The sequence below is a fragment of the Pieris napi genome, chromosome 11 (assembly GCF_905475465.1).
Source record: "Pieris napi chromosome 11, ilPieNapi1.2, whole genome shotgun sequence".
In the NCBI taxonomy this organism is placed as follows: Eukaryota; Metazoa; Arthropoda; class Insecta; order Lepidoptera; family Pieridae; genus Pieris; species Pieris napi.
Window position 1 is genome coordinate 8,973,076 of NC_062244.1, and position 16,965 is coordinate 8,990,040.

Sequence of the window (16,965 nt, forward strand, 5' to 3'; positions counted from 1 at the left end):
TATTACAAAGCCGTACCTTAATAATTAGTCAAAATTCCTCATTTGTACCTGAGAAATTCCATTCACTCACGTACTCACATGGACCGCTTAGAAATGACGGCATAGTGCTCAGAGTTATTTTCTGATATAGTAACAGCCTTTTAAGCGTTATTCACGTTGGTTCATTTCACAGGTATTTTTTTTTCATGGGCTTGTAGTCTGACATTCATGACATTCATTCAATAGCCAGAATCTATATATATAAAAATGAAACCCGTTTTCCGTTGTCACGACATAACATGAAAACGGCTTGACCGATTTGTCTGATTTTTTTTTATAATATTCCTTGAAGTACGAGGATGGTTCTTAATGGCAAACAAAGTACGATCTGAAAAATTAATAAAAACAAAATTTTTGTATTTTGTAACCAAATTCAACTTTAAGAATCTAGCATAAGCATGTTTATCGTACTTCAGAGATATACTTCCATTATTATAAGTGACTTTTAATTTGAACAAGTCTTAGATTAATTCAATGTAATGGTGTGTTCTTGTATGTTAATTTATTTAAGAAACCCCTTTTTATTTGAATTTTACAAGATTTATTCTGGCGAGTCGTCACTACCCATAAAATCAAATCTCAAAAATCCCAACCAATTTCAAATCTCTAATTTGTAATTGCAATTGACTAATGCTCTTATTTATTAACTTATATATTATGCTTGGAACTGTATTAACTATTACACAATTTTCATTTTATTGTACGTGTATTGTTTCAAGCAATGGAGTCTACCTTAATTATTTTTCTATGGCGTAAGGTATAAGATTGTCAACGCCAAAAGTCTAAGCAGTCAAATTTATGTCATAAGTCACAACTCACAATCATACTTGAAACTATCGTTTAATGTCAAAACTGTATTTTTAAATAATAAGTATTTTTTATAATGTAATTTGCCGAGGTGTTGCTTTTATTTAATTTTTAAAATTAGCAAATACTATAAATGCGTGACTGTATGATGTGTTTTTTGGAATTTTGGTATAAGTTCCGACGAAGGCTATTCAGCGTTAAAAAGTTACAAACTTGTTGAGGTTAGTGAAACACGCAAGATGTTGACCTGCCTTATAAACAGCAGTGGTTGCGATGAACGCTTCATTTCGATCCAACCGACGATGTCGGAGGTTGCTAACGAATCTCCAATAGAACTAGACCAACTTGACGAAATGGACGCATGTTACGAAACATTCGACAAAGATGGGTTCGACTTTTCGTTTTCGTGACTAAAAACTTTAGCTAAATGAATTGAAACTAGTTTTTTTATTGATTTTACGTATGCACTATATTCTTCTTTATTATATTCTTTGCACTATCAGTTTTGGAGTTTTCTAAATATTGAAGGGAAGCATTAAACTTCTTTGCATAATCATATATTGAAATTTTTATTCTTATATTTAGCTGAGCTGTGTGTAGAGTAGAGCTAACTTTTGATACATTTTTAAATCATGATGGAGAGAACTTAAACTTATTTATCTATAAACAATAAGTGTTACTATATAAAAGCTACACTTATTGTTTATAAAAATATTACAAAAACTATACTTTAGTATTAATTTTGTAATTAATCAGAATTTTGATAGGGATGGGAAGCTGAATCTTGATGAGTTCCGCCTGATATGTAAGGCTCTCTTCCGTAATGACAAAGGCCACATCTATCCATTGAGTGAAGAGAGAGCTAGGCATATTTTCCAAGTATTCGATAAGAATGGAGATGGATACATTGATAAGGAGGAGTTTACATTCTGCTGGAACCATTGGATTAAAGTAGTAAGATTGAAGTTTCAATTACACATAGCTACTTGTTGTTTTAGGTCATCAATGAAAAACATAGATTCTTCTTTTCCTTCTTGACTTTTTTTTACCTTTTACTTAACTTCGTAATTTACCTTGTTGCATTTTTATTTTATTTTAGTTTCTTAATAGTTTCTATTTACTCATTTTGTTACTCAGTCTGATGAAGGATTATTCTACAGATAGTACGACCAGTGAGTGCATTCCTCGTTGTAGATGTCCAAAATGACTTCATCTCTGGGACCCTCAACATCAGCAAATGCAATGCCCAGCAAGATGGAAATGAGGTGAGTTAAATTATATTTAACATTTATTAAATACTACTAGTACTTTATTAATAGGTTTTTCCTTTATTCTGTTACTAAAATACACTATTTTTGTATTGAAGACATTGTAACCCTTCAGTTGTTAGGCAGACACATTTCATCTATTTCACTAAGTATCCATAGTTGTGTATATGGGAATTGCATAATACATATGTATTATGATCTAAATAAAGTCTGAAGATTGTCTGAGATTGAGGGGAAAGTGTAATAAAATTAAATAAAAAAATGTGTGCGTATACTAGGTGTACACACGTAAGAAGTGAAACTTCTTTATGACCTTAATTTTCAAAAAATTATCTACACTAAAAAGACTATATGCAACTTTACAGAAATTGGTTAAATAAAGTTAAATTAGATAAAGTTTAACAAAAGGCTTTTATTATCATAGACATGAATACAAATACAATTATTTCATTTTACCTTATTACTACTAAGATTTTGTTATTTTTGTTATTAATGGCTTCGAATCTCTTCGGATCAACCGTGGTAGGGACAAGAAAGATGGCGCGTAACGGAAAAATGTGACGCGTAACGAAAAGATGTTACACTACATTTTTTTCCAACCCCGATAAAGAAGTTTCACTTCAAAAATCAAACATTATGTTTGAGGTAAGAATGAATATAAATGCCTGCTTATTTATTGCATAACAATTTTTAAAAAATATTAAATTTAAAAAAGTTGATAGTCGAGAATCTTAGCTAGAATACTTTATGGTTCCTTCCCAGAAGTCGTAGATAACGTCAACTGAAATGGTAATTTCCTGTAAAATGACTCAATGTTGTGAACATAGAAATTACCAATCTATTAGTCAAGTTAATTTACACGTTCTAGCTAAACTACAATTCTTTTTGTTAAATAGTGTTTCCGCTACTGTGTGATAAGCCTGATTTATTCATGAACTTTTTTAACTCCGAGATGGTTGTTTTATTAGGGTTACTTTCCATTAAAGTAACATTACACTGTTAAAGACAAAACATTTAACAGCTTAAGGATTTATAAAATAAATGGTACACGAATATACAAAACTATATTTTTGTTTCGAGTCATGTCCACGTGTTTAAAAAAAACGGTGCGTGTACTTATGTACGCGCGTAAGAAGTTATACTTCTTTGGCATTATTAAAAATAGTTTTTGATTGCATGCAAATAATTAATTACAATTAAATAATCAAAGACTGGAAAAGGAGTCATTATAGTCAATAAAGTTCAGTTTACATTTGAAAAATTAAATAAATAAATATTATTATGTATTCTCTTACATTAAGTGTAACATAAATTCTATTATATTCGAATGATGTTTTTAAATTATGTCCAATGCCGTAGCATCTTCCGTGGGCAACTTTATTCTGTTAATTTTGTGTCACGATGCGCGCGCAACGTAAAATTTGACTCTCATAAATTTTTCATAATGCGCCTAAAGAAGTATAACTTCAAAAATAGTTCCACGTACAATGTTGCGTCTATAATATCGATTATCTGCTAACTTTTACCGCAGTTTTGCAGGTAATAAATAAGATAGGAAACAGGGAAGAAAAATAATATTACTCTAGAGTTGTCGTGTCGGAAGTCAATTTGTCCGATATTTGCATAAGGCGTAATCCACCGCAGTACCTCAGTACCTAAATTTAGCTGCGTAGTTTGAATCGATGCTACCCTTATATTTGGATATAAATGCAATTTGAACCAATGTCCTGACTTTATTGTAGTTTAAAAATTACCTATAAAATATGCAGCTGAAAGTGCAAGCGTAGTTATATGTGATTATTTTTTATGTTAAACATTAAATTAAATAAGAATATAACAATTTTTACGGCTAATAAGTACGAGGTGGTAATTTAGAATGTCATTCGTGTCACGTGCATAATGTATAGTAGTAACAATTCAGTTTGGGACCAATTAGCATAGGTGTATAAAACTGGTCAGGTACTCTGTTTGCATCTCAGAATCGTCTATGTCCAACACTTAACAAAATCATACAAGGCCATGTAAAAAACAATAACAAAAAGCTTATACCAAAGAATGTTACGTTTCCTATCCTCAAATCTTCCTACTTTTATGAACATTGCAATGTAAATACAAAAGTCTAAAAAAGAAAAGATGTCTATTGTCAGCAAACTATTTTGTCTACGTCTTACAAATTGAATTCAATACGACCTTTGCATTGCATTGTGTAACTAAATATTCACTTCGACCTAGGTGCTAGCAATATATGAATCTTACGCTACAAGCGTCAAAACCGATTTAAAACTTAATTTTATTGATGGTTCATAATTGGAACAAATATCGACGCAGTTTACTATTGGAATTGAATTTGGGTTCAACCCAAAAAATTATTTCGTTCAATCGGTACCTAGAGTTACCGCCCATATAATGCAGGCAAACGTCATCATGCAATCTAACTTTGAACCAATTTTCGTTTGAAATTACGGCTTTTTTAGAAAAGGGTAAAGTGCAAGTTATTTTTAAATTTTATTTATTTATGTGCACTTTTTGTTTTTCATGTGTCCTTTTGTGTTAATTTCCCTTTTACTGTTAACACGTTTGCTTTCTTCCATTAGTTTTGCACTGCTTGCGCTCATTTTTTTTTCTCCTACAGTGGTTACCTGGAAGAGGTCGCTCGAAAACGATAAGGCCGCCAGTTGCCCTTCTTTTTATTGAATTGTTTTAATTGTACTATATTTTTGTGTACTTGAAACTAAGACTTAATAAATAAATATCCGAAATATGTATGAAATGTGGCTACTTAAACTAATTGAATGATAGCTTGGTTTTCTTGGAAATGTGACATGTACATTCTCAGTCTGAATCTTTTCCTACAAATTCTTCTTAAACGATGTTACAGGTAAGTTGTAAATCTAAATAATATGACAATCCCTAGTATCCGAGAACTATACGTAGATAGTATCAACCACAAGTATGTGATAACGATAGCTAAGCATCAATCGACCAAACAAATGCGTCCTTTGATAAATCACCACGTAGGGCGTAGGGTGCTTACGTATCGACTCATTTTTGGCATACATTAGATATATAGATGTACCTACTTTATTGTAATGTAGCTTTCCTTTAGTTTCACATGCAGACTATGTACATTGAGATACTTTTAAAGATATACAAATATAGTTAATTTTTTTTTAAATTTAAATATATCTACAGAATCTTAGTGTAACAGTAGGTTCATTAATTTACCTACACATAACTTTTTTTATGTTAGAAAAGCGGGAATGTCAGATAGCTAAGCCCAGTTCTTTTTCTAAGAAATAAAACCTTTTTTTATTCCTATTCAAACATATTCATTCGTTTAGAAATATTAAAACATTTTGTGTTGTCAGAATATCGATATTTATTTATTCAAAAAATACAAACACTATCTTCATATTACTAAACCAATATGATATATTATAAAGACAATGCAGATGTTTTCGGTTTGAACAACGAAACATGCTAACAAAGATACAAACTAATCGCGTGAATTATCATTGTTATTTCAACATTGAAAAAATTAATTTCCCAAATTAAACTGTTGAAAGTTGCCGAAAATGATGACAGCGAAGGTGTGAAGTGTTCACGTACCACCATCAATTAACGTACCAGGTACGGCTTATTACCAGCCGATTCCAATCGTTCTACTTAATAAGGTGTATTTTTGGATCGCGTCCACAAATGTATATGAGGAAAGGTCAGAACATTTCCATTTTTGGAATTGTCGAAATGAATTACATTGCTTTGAAAAGATTTTTAAAAATACGTAATGTTTTTAAATAAATACAACCTTTTTAGGTTTGGGCGTCAGATTTCTGTATTTGTTTCATGATCATTTGTTAATTAGGCAAGTAAAAAGTTTAGAAGTTTAGACGACTCATTGGTCTAGTGGTTAGTACCCCTGACTGCGAATCCATGGGTCCCGGGTTCGATCCCCGGCTGAGGCGAACATTGATGTGATGAGCATTTGGTGTTGTTCTTAGGTCTTGGGTGTTTAAATATGTATTTATATGTATATCTTTATATAATATGTATGTATATCCGTTGCCTAGTACCCATAACACAAGCTTCACCAGCTTAGCATGGAACTAGGTCAATTGGTGTGAATTGTCTTAAAAAAAAAAAAAAAATGATAAGCTTCCTGTACATGACCCACGCCGTCGAATTTTTGGGTCTAAGGCAAGCCGGTTTCCTCAGGATTTTTCCTTTACCGTTGGAGCAAATGTTAAATGCACACATCGAACGAAAGTCCATTGGTATACAGCCGGGGATCGAACCTACGACCACGCTGAAGCCACTAGGCCAACACGGCCAAAAATACGTCCTTGAAAAATAATGGGGTTTCTAACTAGCCAATTGTAAAATTCTTTATTGTGTTTACGCTACAGTGAATGGTAATTTTGTATTGTTACCATTGATTAATTGAACATAGAGGGACTGCACCCATACATAGAAGTTTTTAGTTAAATTATCATGATGACTTGCGATTTTGTTTGTTCCGATAAAATGTATACGCTATGTTTTAAATTTGTTTTAAAGGGAAGAAATCACCTGATAATTCGGTATAGTATTCACTTTGGAAGGTAGGAAATATCTCTTATAATGTAATTAAAACCTGACTCAGTTCAGTCTATTCGTTACTTGAGTTTACGCTATAAATGAAAGAGATAGAATGATGTTTCGGTTTCATTGTAATTCTGCTGCCATAGTATTAGTAAAATTGACTTGATAGCTATAAAAAATGAATATATATAATACCCGTAACTTCTTTAATGAAACGGATAGTCCAGTAAAGTATTCATTAATCGCTAGTTGCTTATTTGAACAAAAACAAAAATCGAGTGAGTTATGTAATCTAACATTAGTTTAGTTACATATATATATATTAGTTAATTAAAAGCGAAAACAAAATGAGCCCTTTAGTTTTTACCACACTCATAAATTGTACCATTCTCGATTCTGATAATGTCCAATAATACATGTTAACTAGCTCATATTTTAAATGATTAAAGTTAGTTGTTGCCCAGCTTCAAACAAAGTGTTTTGCTAACATATATTTAAAAATATAATACAACAATCGCCACCGAACTTAATTCGTGTCAATATTATTGTACTTATTATTATACCTTGCGGTACTCTTAACTTCCAATAGCGATAGTACGAGTAGAGGTTTTGAACGCGGTCCCATGTCGCTAACATCAGCATTGCGATAATCAAAAGAACTATCGAAATTGGGTACAAAAACTAGGTCGAAGTTACGGAATATCGGCGGGGTTTTACATAAAGCACTCCCATGTGTAGCTTTTATAGAGTGGTTATATACTAAACCGGCTTTATATATTTTTTGGTTTCAGGTGGTGGAACCGATAAATGCGTTACTCGAGTCGGTGCCTTTCGATTGCGTTTTTTATTCTCTTGATTGGCATCCACCGGACCACGTCTCCTTTATTGACAATGTACATATGCGGGAACTGGATCCTTCGAGTCCTGTGAGTATACTTTTCAAAGAAATATGAAAAGAAAGTATATAATTGAAAAAATCTAATATATAAAATTCTCGTGTCACAGTTTTCGTTGCCATACTCCTCCGAAACGGCTCGACCGATTCTCATGAAATTTTGTGTGCTATATCTATTTTTCATCTCCCTAAATGTTAAGGGTAGTCCACCCCTAAATATTTTTTTTTTATTTTTAGATATTTTTTTCTGTTTTTATTTTTTTTATGATACAGCATTAAAAAATACATACAACCCCTAACTTTCACCCCTCTACGATCAACCCCTATTTTTTTATTGTACATGATATACATGGCAAAACGACGTTTGCCCGGTCAGCTAGTAATATATAAATCTATTAATTTGATTTTTAAATAGCTTACAAAAGTTATATATTTTTTTATGCTGCGAAAAGTATTGGTTTGCCTTTATGATTACTCTAAGAATTTAGTATTTGATTTACTATCGACAGTAACCGGTACCGGTACCGTATTTACTACCGACAGTACCTTACGTTATTCAGCTGTGCTATTCTTAGGATATGTAATTTAGCTAATAAATTTACCAATGAAATTAACCCTTCCATCTCTTTTACTCAATGTTTACAAAAAATTCATTTGCTTATTATTGTAATGGTTTATGTAATATATAAAATTCTCGTGTCACAGTTTTCGTTGCCATACTCCTCCGAAACGGCTTGACCGATTTTGATGAAATTTTTTGTGCTTATCCGGTATCTATGCGAATCGGCCAACATCTATTTTTCATCCCCCTAAATATTAGGGGTAGTCCACCCCTAAATTTTTATTTTTATTTTTTAGACAAAATTTTTAATTTCTATTTTTTATGATACAGCATTAAAAAATACATACAACCCTTAATTTTTACCCCTCTACGATCAACCCCTATTTTTTTATTATAAATGATATACATGGCAAAACGACGTTTGCCCGGTCAGCTAGTCTTTTTATAAATTTCTTTATATTATTAATAAAAAATGCAGAATTTACAAAATTCGTAAAGTTTTAAAAATATACTTTTATAACAGGACAATTTAACTTTTAGATAATATCACGAACATGTAAATGCATAATAGTTTAGATATGCGTTACATGCAACGTTTGGCATTATTTATTATTTTGATTAAAATAAGTACTTATACGTCATAGATATGAAAATTACTCTTTTTGTCGACGCTGTAAAATGTTTATTTTAAGAATTCAGCAAGAAGAAATTTCACCTCAATAAATCACTTGCTGGGATACTCCTTAATAATAATGAAAAATATTTAAAGGTTATACACAGTATAGTATATGTGTGTGTGTGATTAGAACTTCTGTATGTGCTAAGACATGAATGTGGTAAAAAAAAAATATATATTTACAAATTATTCACTCACCTGTGAATACAAAAGGAACAACATTGAAAGCCTATATTCTAGGTTTTATAAAGTAAAATAATATAATCAAAAAATTAAAATATCTTACATATATTATGTCAAGTGACATAAATTAAACATCGTCGATCAGACGGCAAAGACAACATTACAAAAGAGTTTATATAAAATACAATATAGGCAAGAGTTTGTATAGGAAAATATATTATGTTTTCCTTACATATATTTAAAATATTTTATCAATACCAAATAATCTACTCTTATTTGAAGAGGAATGATTTGTATTCAGTATGTGTGTAACGAAAAACCTCTTCACAATGAGAATGATTTGACACCAGTCAATCGCAATTTAGGGTTTGCCATAGGTTTTTGAAATAAGTACCTACGTCCGGATACAAATAATGTTTAGTTTCTCTAAGTATTTAAATAAGGCGGTAGTCCTCTGAATATTTATACATTGCTAATATTGAATTCCATTCGACGGGTGAGAGGTTATTACTTATTAGTACTGTACGAAACAAAATACTTGAAATAGAATAGCAAACAAATGGGGTAAATTAAACTTATTTATCCTAAAACCGTTGTTTCAAATTAATCTAATTATTATTTACTCTAATTTATTCTTTATTTAAAAAAAACTAAATTATGGACTATTTGTAAAAACAAAGAATATATCGTTTATAAAAATGAATTAGATTAGGAATTTAATAAAAATTCAATCTCTCAGTAATTTTGGAATAAAAAAGGTAATTGCTGTCTGGCTACCATTTATTTATGACGAAGTAGAAAAATCTTCTGCAAATAGACAAGGACTATTATACTTTTCCATTAAGTTACTTACCAATTACTAAATAATCCTTAAATTATTAAAAATTAAATTTTATTGTTTAAACAGTTTTTACTACATCATAAGTCTAGGCTGAAGTATTTCCGAACCAATACGACTTAGGGTCCTTCAAGAAAAGAGCGTACCCATATTTATACGAATATTTAGCGCGTATACGCAGTAGCGTAGCGTATATAGCGTACGCGTGGCTACTACGCGTTTTTACGTCGCGAAGAGTTTTCTACAAAGTCCTATTCGTTTTCAAGGAATCTTCATTTATTCAGTTTTATAAGAAAAAAGCATTGGTTTATAATGATTCGTTTCAGGTTTCAGCTGATAAGGCACAAGCCTACGACACCGTCGTCTTTGCGGGCCCTCCACCAATGAGACAGCGTCTATGGCCACGGCACTGCGTACAGGATTCCTGGGGCGCAGAAATTCATAAGGACCTCAAGGTTAGCAAACGTTAAGTGACGGAGTTTAGATACAGAAGTTCTTATTAGTGAATTGACGTGTTGATGTTTCAATTTAGATTACTTACGAAAGATCACTAAGTAGCCAGTGGCGGATTAAAACATTTGCCGCCATTAGACTATTCAAATTTACCGCCTCTTCTGACCTCTGCATTTCGATACCCGACGAAAATATTTTAGAATGCAAAGACTTAAATACGATTCTTTGTTTTTCAAAATTTAATGAAAAATTAAGAACTGATTACAGTCATTGTAAACCAGTTTAGTAAATTTTCTGAGCTTCTAAATAATGTAATCCATGAAATCAATAAATATGTACTAACATACAGCAGATAATTATTTAACATTATTGGATTCAAAAAATAACACAATTATTAAACTATATAAGAATACTTGTACTAACTTTTGGAAAAATGGGTGACAAAAATAGAAGAATAGTTTGTATATTAACTAAGCCGGTTTGTAATTTTTTTGAGTTTCCAGAAAGTAAAGTTTGGTGACTTGACTATAATTTTTGCTGACTTTATATTTATTGCTAATTTTATTCCTGATTCAACATTAAAAACTGAATATCACTGCAATGAAATTTTTTTTTCTATCGTAACAAAAGTCAGGATTACGCAGCTATTTGTTATGATAACAAAACTATCTTGGTTAACGCAACGAGGTGACATTTGTTGTGGTAAGTGAAGTGAAGCTGCTGCTGCTTGCTGTTAACAAATAATATGTATTGAGATTTTTTTTTCAAATACGCATTAATTTATTCCATCTAAAACATTGCTAAAGTGGGCCATAGACGGACCGCATGTTGGAGTCAAGACCGAATGCAATATGCGGTCGATGCACGGCGATCTGCAGTTTCCATACTAAATTCATATTAGCAATACACGGACCGCTCGAGCAGTGCCTGAGTCAGTATTGGTCATAGTTGTAAACGTGATTAGCTCAACTTAGACAGACAGTTATTTTCCAGATAACAATTGTTAAGTAACTAATAAATAAACAATCATGACAAAAACAAACAAAAATGAGATGGTAAATTTTTTTTAAATATGCCATACAGCTACCAACACAAATACGTAGTATAAAAAAGTATATTAGCAGATTGAAAAAACCTCAAGTTCCCCACTTTGACAGGTTCAAGTAAATGGTGAAATCTAATAACATTTAGGTATTTATTCTTTATTACTGTAGACAAAAAAAATTGAGACATATATGCCGCCCCCTCAAATCCGCCCCTAGGCTCAAGCCTGCTGGTAAATCCGCCACTGTCCAAAGCGTTAAAGATCAGATAACTTTAATTGAATGTTAAAAGAAAATTCAAAATTTATCAAAGCAAACAGGAAATTAAATAATCGTATAAACACGTCAATAGGTATGGAATTTATAAGGTTTGGTTTAATTTAGACTTTTTGCTTTAATATAATTTTAAATTAATTAAATACATTACGCACAATTTAGAAAAAAACTACTATTAGCCTGTATATTTTTGATATCCGTTACCAACTCCACTATATGGAACCTTTTATCTGAGTATTTCCGAGTCATTTCGACTTAGGACCTAAAACTAGTACTTACTACTACTAATTCTTAATAGATCGGCAACGCACTTGTGAGCCCTCTAGCAGTATTTATCATTAGGTATTACATCATGTACGTGATTTGTGTAAAGTCTATTTAAAAATCAATTGATTTTATCGAATTGAATTCATCCAATATGTTTGTTAAGTTTTGTTTGCATTTTTTTTAGAGTTAATAAATAAATAATTTGTCTTCTGTCAGTCAGTTCGTCTCAGTTTGTTTAATATACTTTATTAAAAAAATAACGTTAATATTTGTTTTCGCTCAGGTAGTAGACGGCGCGATAAAAGTGTACAAGGGTACAAATCCGGACGTGGACTCGTATTCAGTGTTCTGGGATAACAAGAAGCTCACCGAAACAAGTCTCAGCACTCAGCTGCGCATGCGCGCGGTCACTGATATTTACATCTGTGGCATCGCGTATGATGTTTGTGTCGGTAAGTTTTCTCTTTCAAAGTCAAAGTCAAATCATTTATTTCAATTAGACCATCTAAAATGGCACTTTTGAACGTCAAAAAAAAAATACAAAGAAGATTCTAGTTGCCCCTTCCAAAAGGTAGTTTCGTGTGGAGAAGAATGGGCAAGAAACTCCACACTTACTCTTTTAAAATAGGTTTACAATATTTTGTTACATTTGTTAAATAATTATATGTGAAGACAATGTACTCTTAGAATAAAACTACTATACTCGTACTAAAAAAGTTAGTATGTACATGTTCCTCACATATTTACAAATATCGAAACCGTAGAATATTAACATTAAAGAGTAATAAAAAGATGTGCACAAGATTTTTCAATATAATCCAGCCAGTTCTAGGTAAATTAATTAAAAATTAAAAGATCTCTAAAATTTGTCTTTGATTAAACTGATTGTTTTGTGGGGGACGGAATGTGTACTTTTACTCCAACTTAAATGGAGAACCAGTCCAACCACTGCCCAAAGGTCTCAGTGGCTAAGGTCAAGAAATAACGTTGGCGCGTTTCAGGTTATGACGTCATCGCAGTCATTTGTAAGCGCAGATTGTGTCGCTACAATTTTAACCCTCAATTATTATTTTTCTTTTTCATAATATATAAATAAGCGATTATATAATTTTTACCTTTACTTTAATAACGAAACTGATACATTTTCCACATATAAAACTTGTCTTTAAAAAATATCTATCAATATAGTAAAAAACATTAATTGCTTACAATTTGTCTGAAAAAACATATAGAACTGTCATACAAAATAACATACTTTACGATAACGATTTTATGGAACCAAAATTCGTGGTAATAGTTGTATTATTTCATATAACGTTTTATTTGCTAGGTAAAAATTGCGTTTTTATGCCGGTATAGTCTGCGGAAAGTGAAGAAAAAAAAATAGCACGGCTGTGTCCTCAAATACCATGACAGTTCTCTCTACATAGACTAGTAATTTATTTTTATAAATATATTAATAATACTAAGGTAGTAAATATAATTTTTTTTCAGGTGCAACAATAGCAGACGCACTCGCCATAGGCTACCGTTCAGTGTTGATAGAAAACGCCTGTCGTGGCGTGGATTTAGCTGACATGCAACGGACTAAGAGTACCATTATTAATAATAATGGACTTATTATTAATTCTGAGGATGTATGTATGAAATTTGCATATAATTAATATTTATATACTAGTTAGTTTATTAACTTTATAGACACTAAAATTTAGCTCACATTCAAAGGTAAGTGTTAAAAATTCAGTCTAGTTAACAAAATATTTGGAAGTACACTTTTTTTACTTTTTTTAAGTGGACAGTATTTGTGCACTGAGAGATGAAAACTTTTTGGTTTAAAAAGACTGTAACCTTAACCATCTTGAAACTGGCATAAAGTTAAAACTATTGCCATAATATTAAAAAAAAAACCTTAACCATTTTTTTTTACAACTTCTGTATTTGTTTATTTGATTATTTTTTCTTGAAGTACTGAATACTCCAACATATGAACAAGTATCAATTAAGAGTTTAGGCCGGTCATCTTTACTTTGGCAATATAATCAAACTATAATATCATAATATGGAAACCAATACTTTATTATATAATATTATAGAAATGAAAAGTTTACAAAATAAACTAAAGCGAATAAAATGTCTACTAATTTCATAACTTTCTAAAGTATAATTTATATCGGTCACTTTTCTTGTGGTACTTTTATACGAGAAAACCCAAAAATCTACCTACATTGCACTCTACGCATCTTATGATTCTAGCCTTTACTTTACTTTTTTTTTTAAACCAGTGGCGACAAACCATTTGGCATCAGATTTCTTTTTTGTAATCATTTTTTCTGTGCCTGTCACACGCTGTCGATTTTAAGGTCTATAGCCTTCCTAGCGATGTCTTCCTTTACTATACAAACTGACAAGACCGACAATCTTAACTCTTCGCCACTTTATATTTCTTAATTGTATTTTTAAAGGTACTAGCAATGGTGGAAGGCCGTGATCGAAGGCCTGAATTGGGATATAAACTCGCCATGGAACTGAAGAATGCTATGGACGAAGAATAATGCACTTAATCTTAAATATTTTACGTTTATAGTAACCAGTTTTGCTTCTTTTAGCCATTTATTCGGTAAATTGTAACACACAGCACAAATAACAAAAGGTAATCTGAGACCTTTAAAATATTGTAACTTTAGGTTATGTTCTGATGAAATATTGACTAGCTTTTGCTACTTTGTTCGTAATTTGATACTTCATGTATTAGTATGAGATACAGCTTGTATCCCCTTAGTGGTGAAATAGTAAAAAGATTGCGAACCTAATGTAAGAAGCAAATCAAGCAACCTTTAGTTTTAAGTTGATAAATTGTCAGGACATATAGTATAGACAATACTAGAAGTACTTTTCACTTCAACGCATTGTTGTCATTGTGAGTAGCACTTAATCTTTGGTCACATTTATGCCACATAAGTCAAAATATGTGTTTTAGCATAGATAATAGAATTTTACGTGTAACTATCTAATGTCTTAAATATGCTTCATAGGTATTTTCCTTTGGGAATTAACAAGCTCAGGAATCAGCTCCCAGTGAAGGTTAAGGTCCCTAGGATACACCTCCAAATAATACAAATAAGACCTTAAAAGCATTTAACGCACCCACTAATATAAAAATTTAAAAGTTCATTTCTTATATCTATTTATTATCAGTGCCTCGACAGTATTAAAGACATTGAAAATGGGGCTAATTTTTAAACCCGTTAAAAATGGTACTTAAAAGAGGAAATCACTCGACTGCAATCCTTTTCCGTGTTACATATCTTTGGGTAAAAATACTATTTGGGGAGTGAGAATGTAAAACTAAGGACTAAACGATTATCTTTCCTTTCGATTCTGATTGGTCTACAGCATAATAGTCCAATACGCGTTGACACGCGACATCGTGCTTTATGTTATTATGTCAAATGGATCTGTCAAATCACAATGGAACGGAACGCCATGTCGCTGTCGTTGGTTGTATATTTTCCCGCTCTTATTTGCTTCATGAAATGGTTCTAAATTCTAATCATTTCCATTTTAGAAGCGCCGTAAGTCATTTTCAAAAATGGATTGACCACAATTGAAACCATGACAATGATAATTTAAGTTATAATCAGAGACTGTAGTCCATGAATAATTTATTTCTCGAATATTTAAATAAATACTTGGTTATAGGATTAATATTTAATAAATGCTTAATTTTGTGTGATAATGTAACCAATAATATACACAGTACACACAATCTCAATATTAGTAGAAACTAATGGGAATTGACGGACAAAATTTTTGTAGCCGTCACAAATCATGTTTTGCTACTAGAATAGTTCAAATGGGACTAATTTATTTTAAATAAAGGGGTAATTATTTATTATTATTTGGCAATGATATATATATACATATATTAGTTGTAAGTAATTTATTTAACTTAAAATTGTTGAATAATTTAATAGAGTACAAAATGTTTAGTGTTGTAATGCACTTAGTGACTTAGTCACTTCTGATTAGTGTACATGTCGCAGTAAAGTAGATAAATCAGGGAGTTAATTGAATCTCTAGACATTTTATTAAAGATCGATATTCAATCAAGTCGCTAAAGTTCCGTCAAACAAGTGAGTAAACGAAACGTTTGAGTTTCCTAAACGTTCCTAGACAACAAGACGCATTTCAACTTTGGTAGGGTGACCATGATATTTGATTGGTAAAAAATATATTTATATATTTTCCTTTAAATTTTAATATTTACCAATTAATAGCCAGTAAAAAAAAATTTTTTGTTTTAATTGGTACATTTAGTTGTTTTACATTATTAATCAACACGCTGACTTTCGGTCAGACAGGTAGTTAAACGTTTTCGATGCTGCTTTATTAAAATCAAATGCTTGCGACTTGATTGAATATCCATCTTTAATTAACTGTCTAGAGATTCAATTAACACTCTGATTTAACTTTACTGCGACATTTATATCTTATATGTGGGCTTAGTGTAGAAAAACCAGTTGAATATTTTAGATCTTCATTCCAAGTAACCTTAGAAATCGCAGTTTTCATGATGTCTAGTATTACATTCTACTTAATATATATATGTAGTGATAATCTAATTAAAAATGTACTTATCCAACTACTAGAGACATCCAGAGTGGAAGTGAAAATCTTTGGATTGGCTTTAGCATGTTAGAAATAGTCATTCCTATTAGCTGTAATGTAACGGTTAGTGAGAACAGATTCCTATGTACACCTATCAAATATTTTATTTTTGTGTAGTTAATTTATTTTTAGGTAATACATAATAAATAAATCATACTGTTTGATTGTTTTATTCCATAAAAAATTACATTAATAATGCCCTGCCTTGAAATACTTTATTTTATATTTATAATATAAAAATAGATATATAATATAAAGCTGATAAGTTATATAAAACAAAGAGTTTATGTAGGTCCAAGTAATGAAGTAAATAGAATAGAAAATGTCATCTAAATTAAAATTCATTATATGTATTGTCTTTGATTGACATAACCTTTACACATTTAAAGAAAAAACTTTTTAACCGGAT

The 16,965-nt window shown here is 31.0% G+C and overlaps 1 protein-coding gene across 1 annotated transcript; it reads left to right on the top strand.

Annotated features, from left to right (window-relative positions):
* The first annotated feature begins 866 nt into the window (after positions 1–866).
* LOC125053778 lies at positions 867–15,425 on the top strand. Its single transcript, XM_047655342.1, has 8 exons — positions 867–1,234; positions 1,614–1,800; positions 2,007–2,111; positions 7,487–7,621; positions 10,176–10,304; positions 12,172–12,340; positions 13,383–13,525; positions 14,351–15,425. Exons 1-8 carry the CDS (start codon positions 1,086–1,088, stop codon positions 14,438–14,440), a joined length of 1,107 nt encoding a protein of 368 aa, XP_047511298.1. The 5' UTR covers positions 867–1,085; the 3' UTR covers positions 14,441–15,425.
* Positions 15,426–16,965: the final 1,540 nt, after the last annotated feature.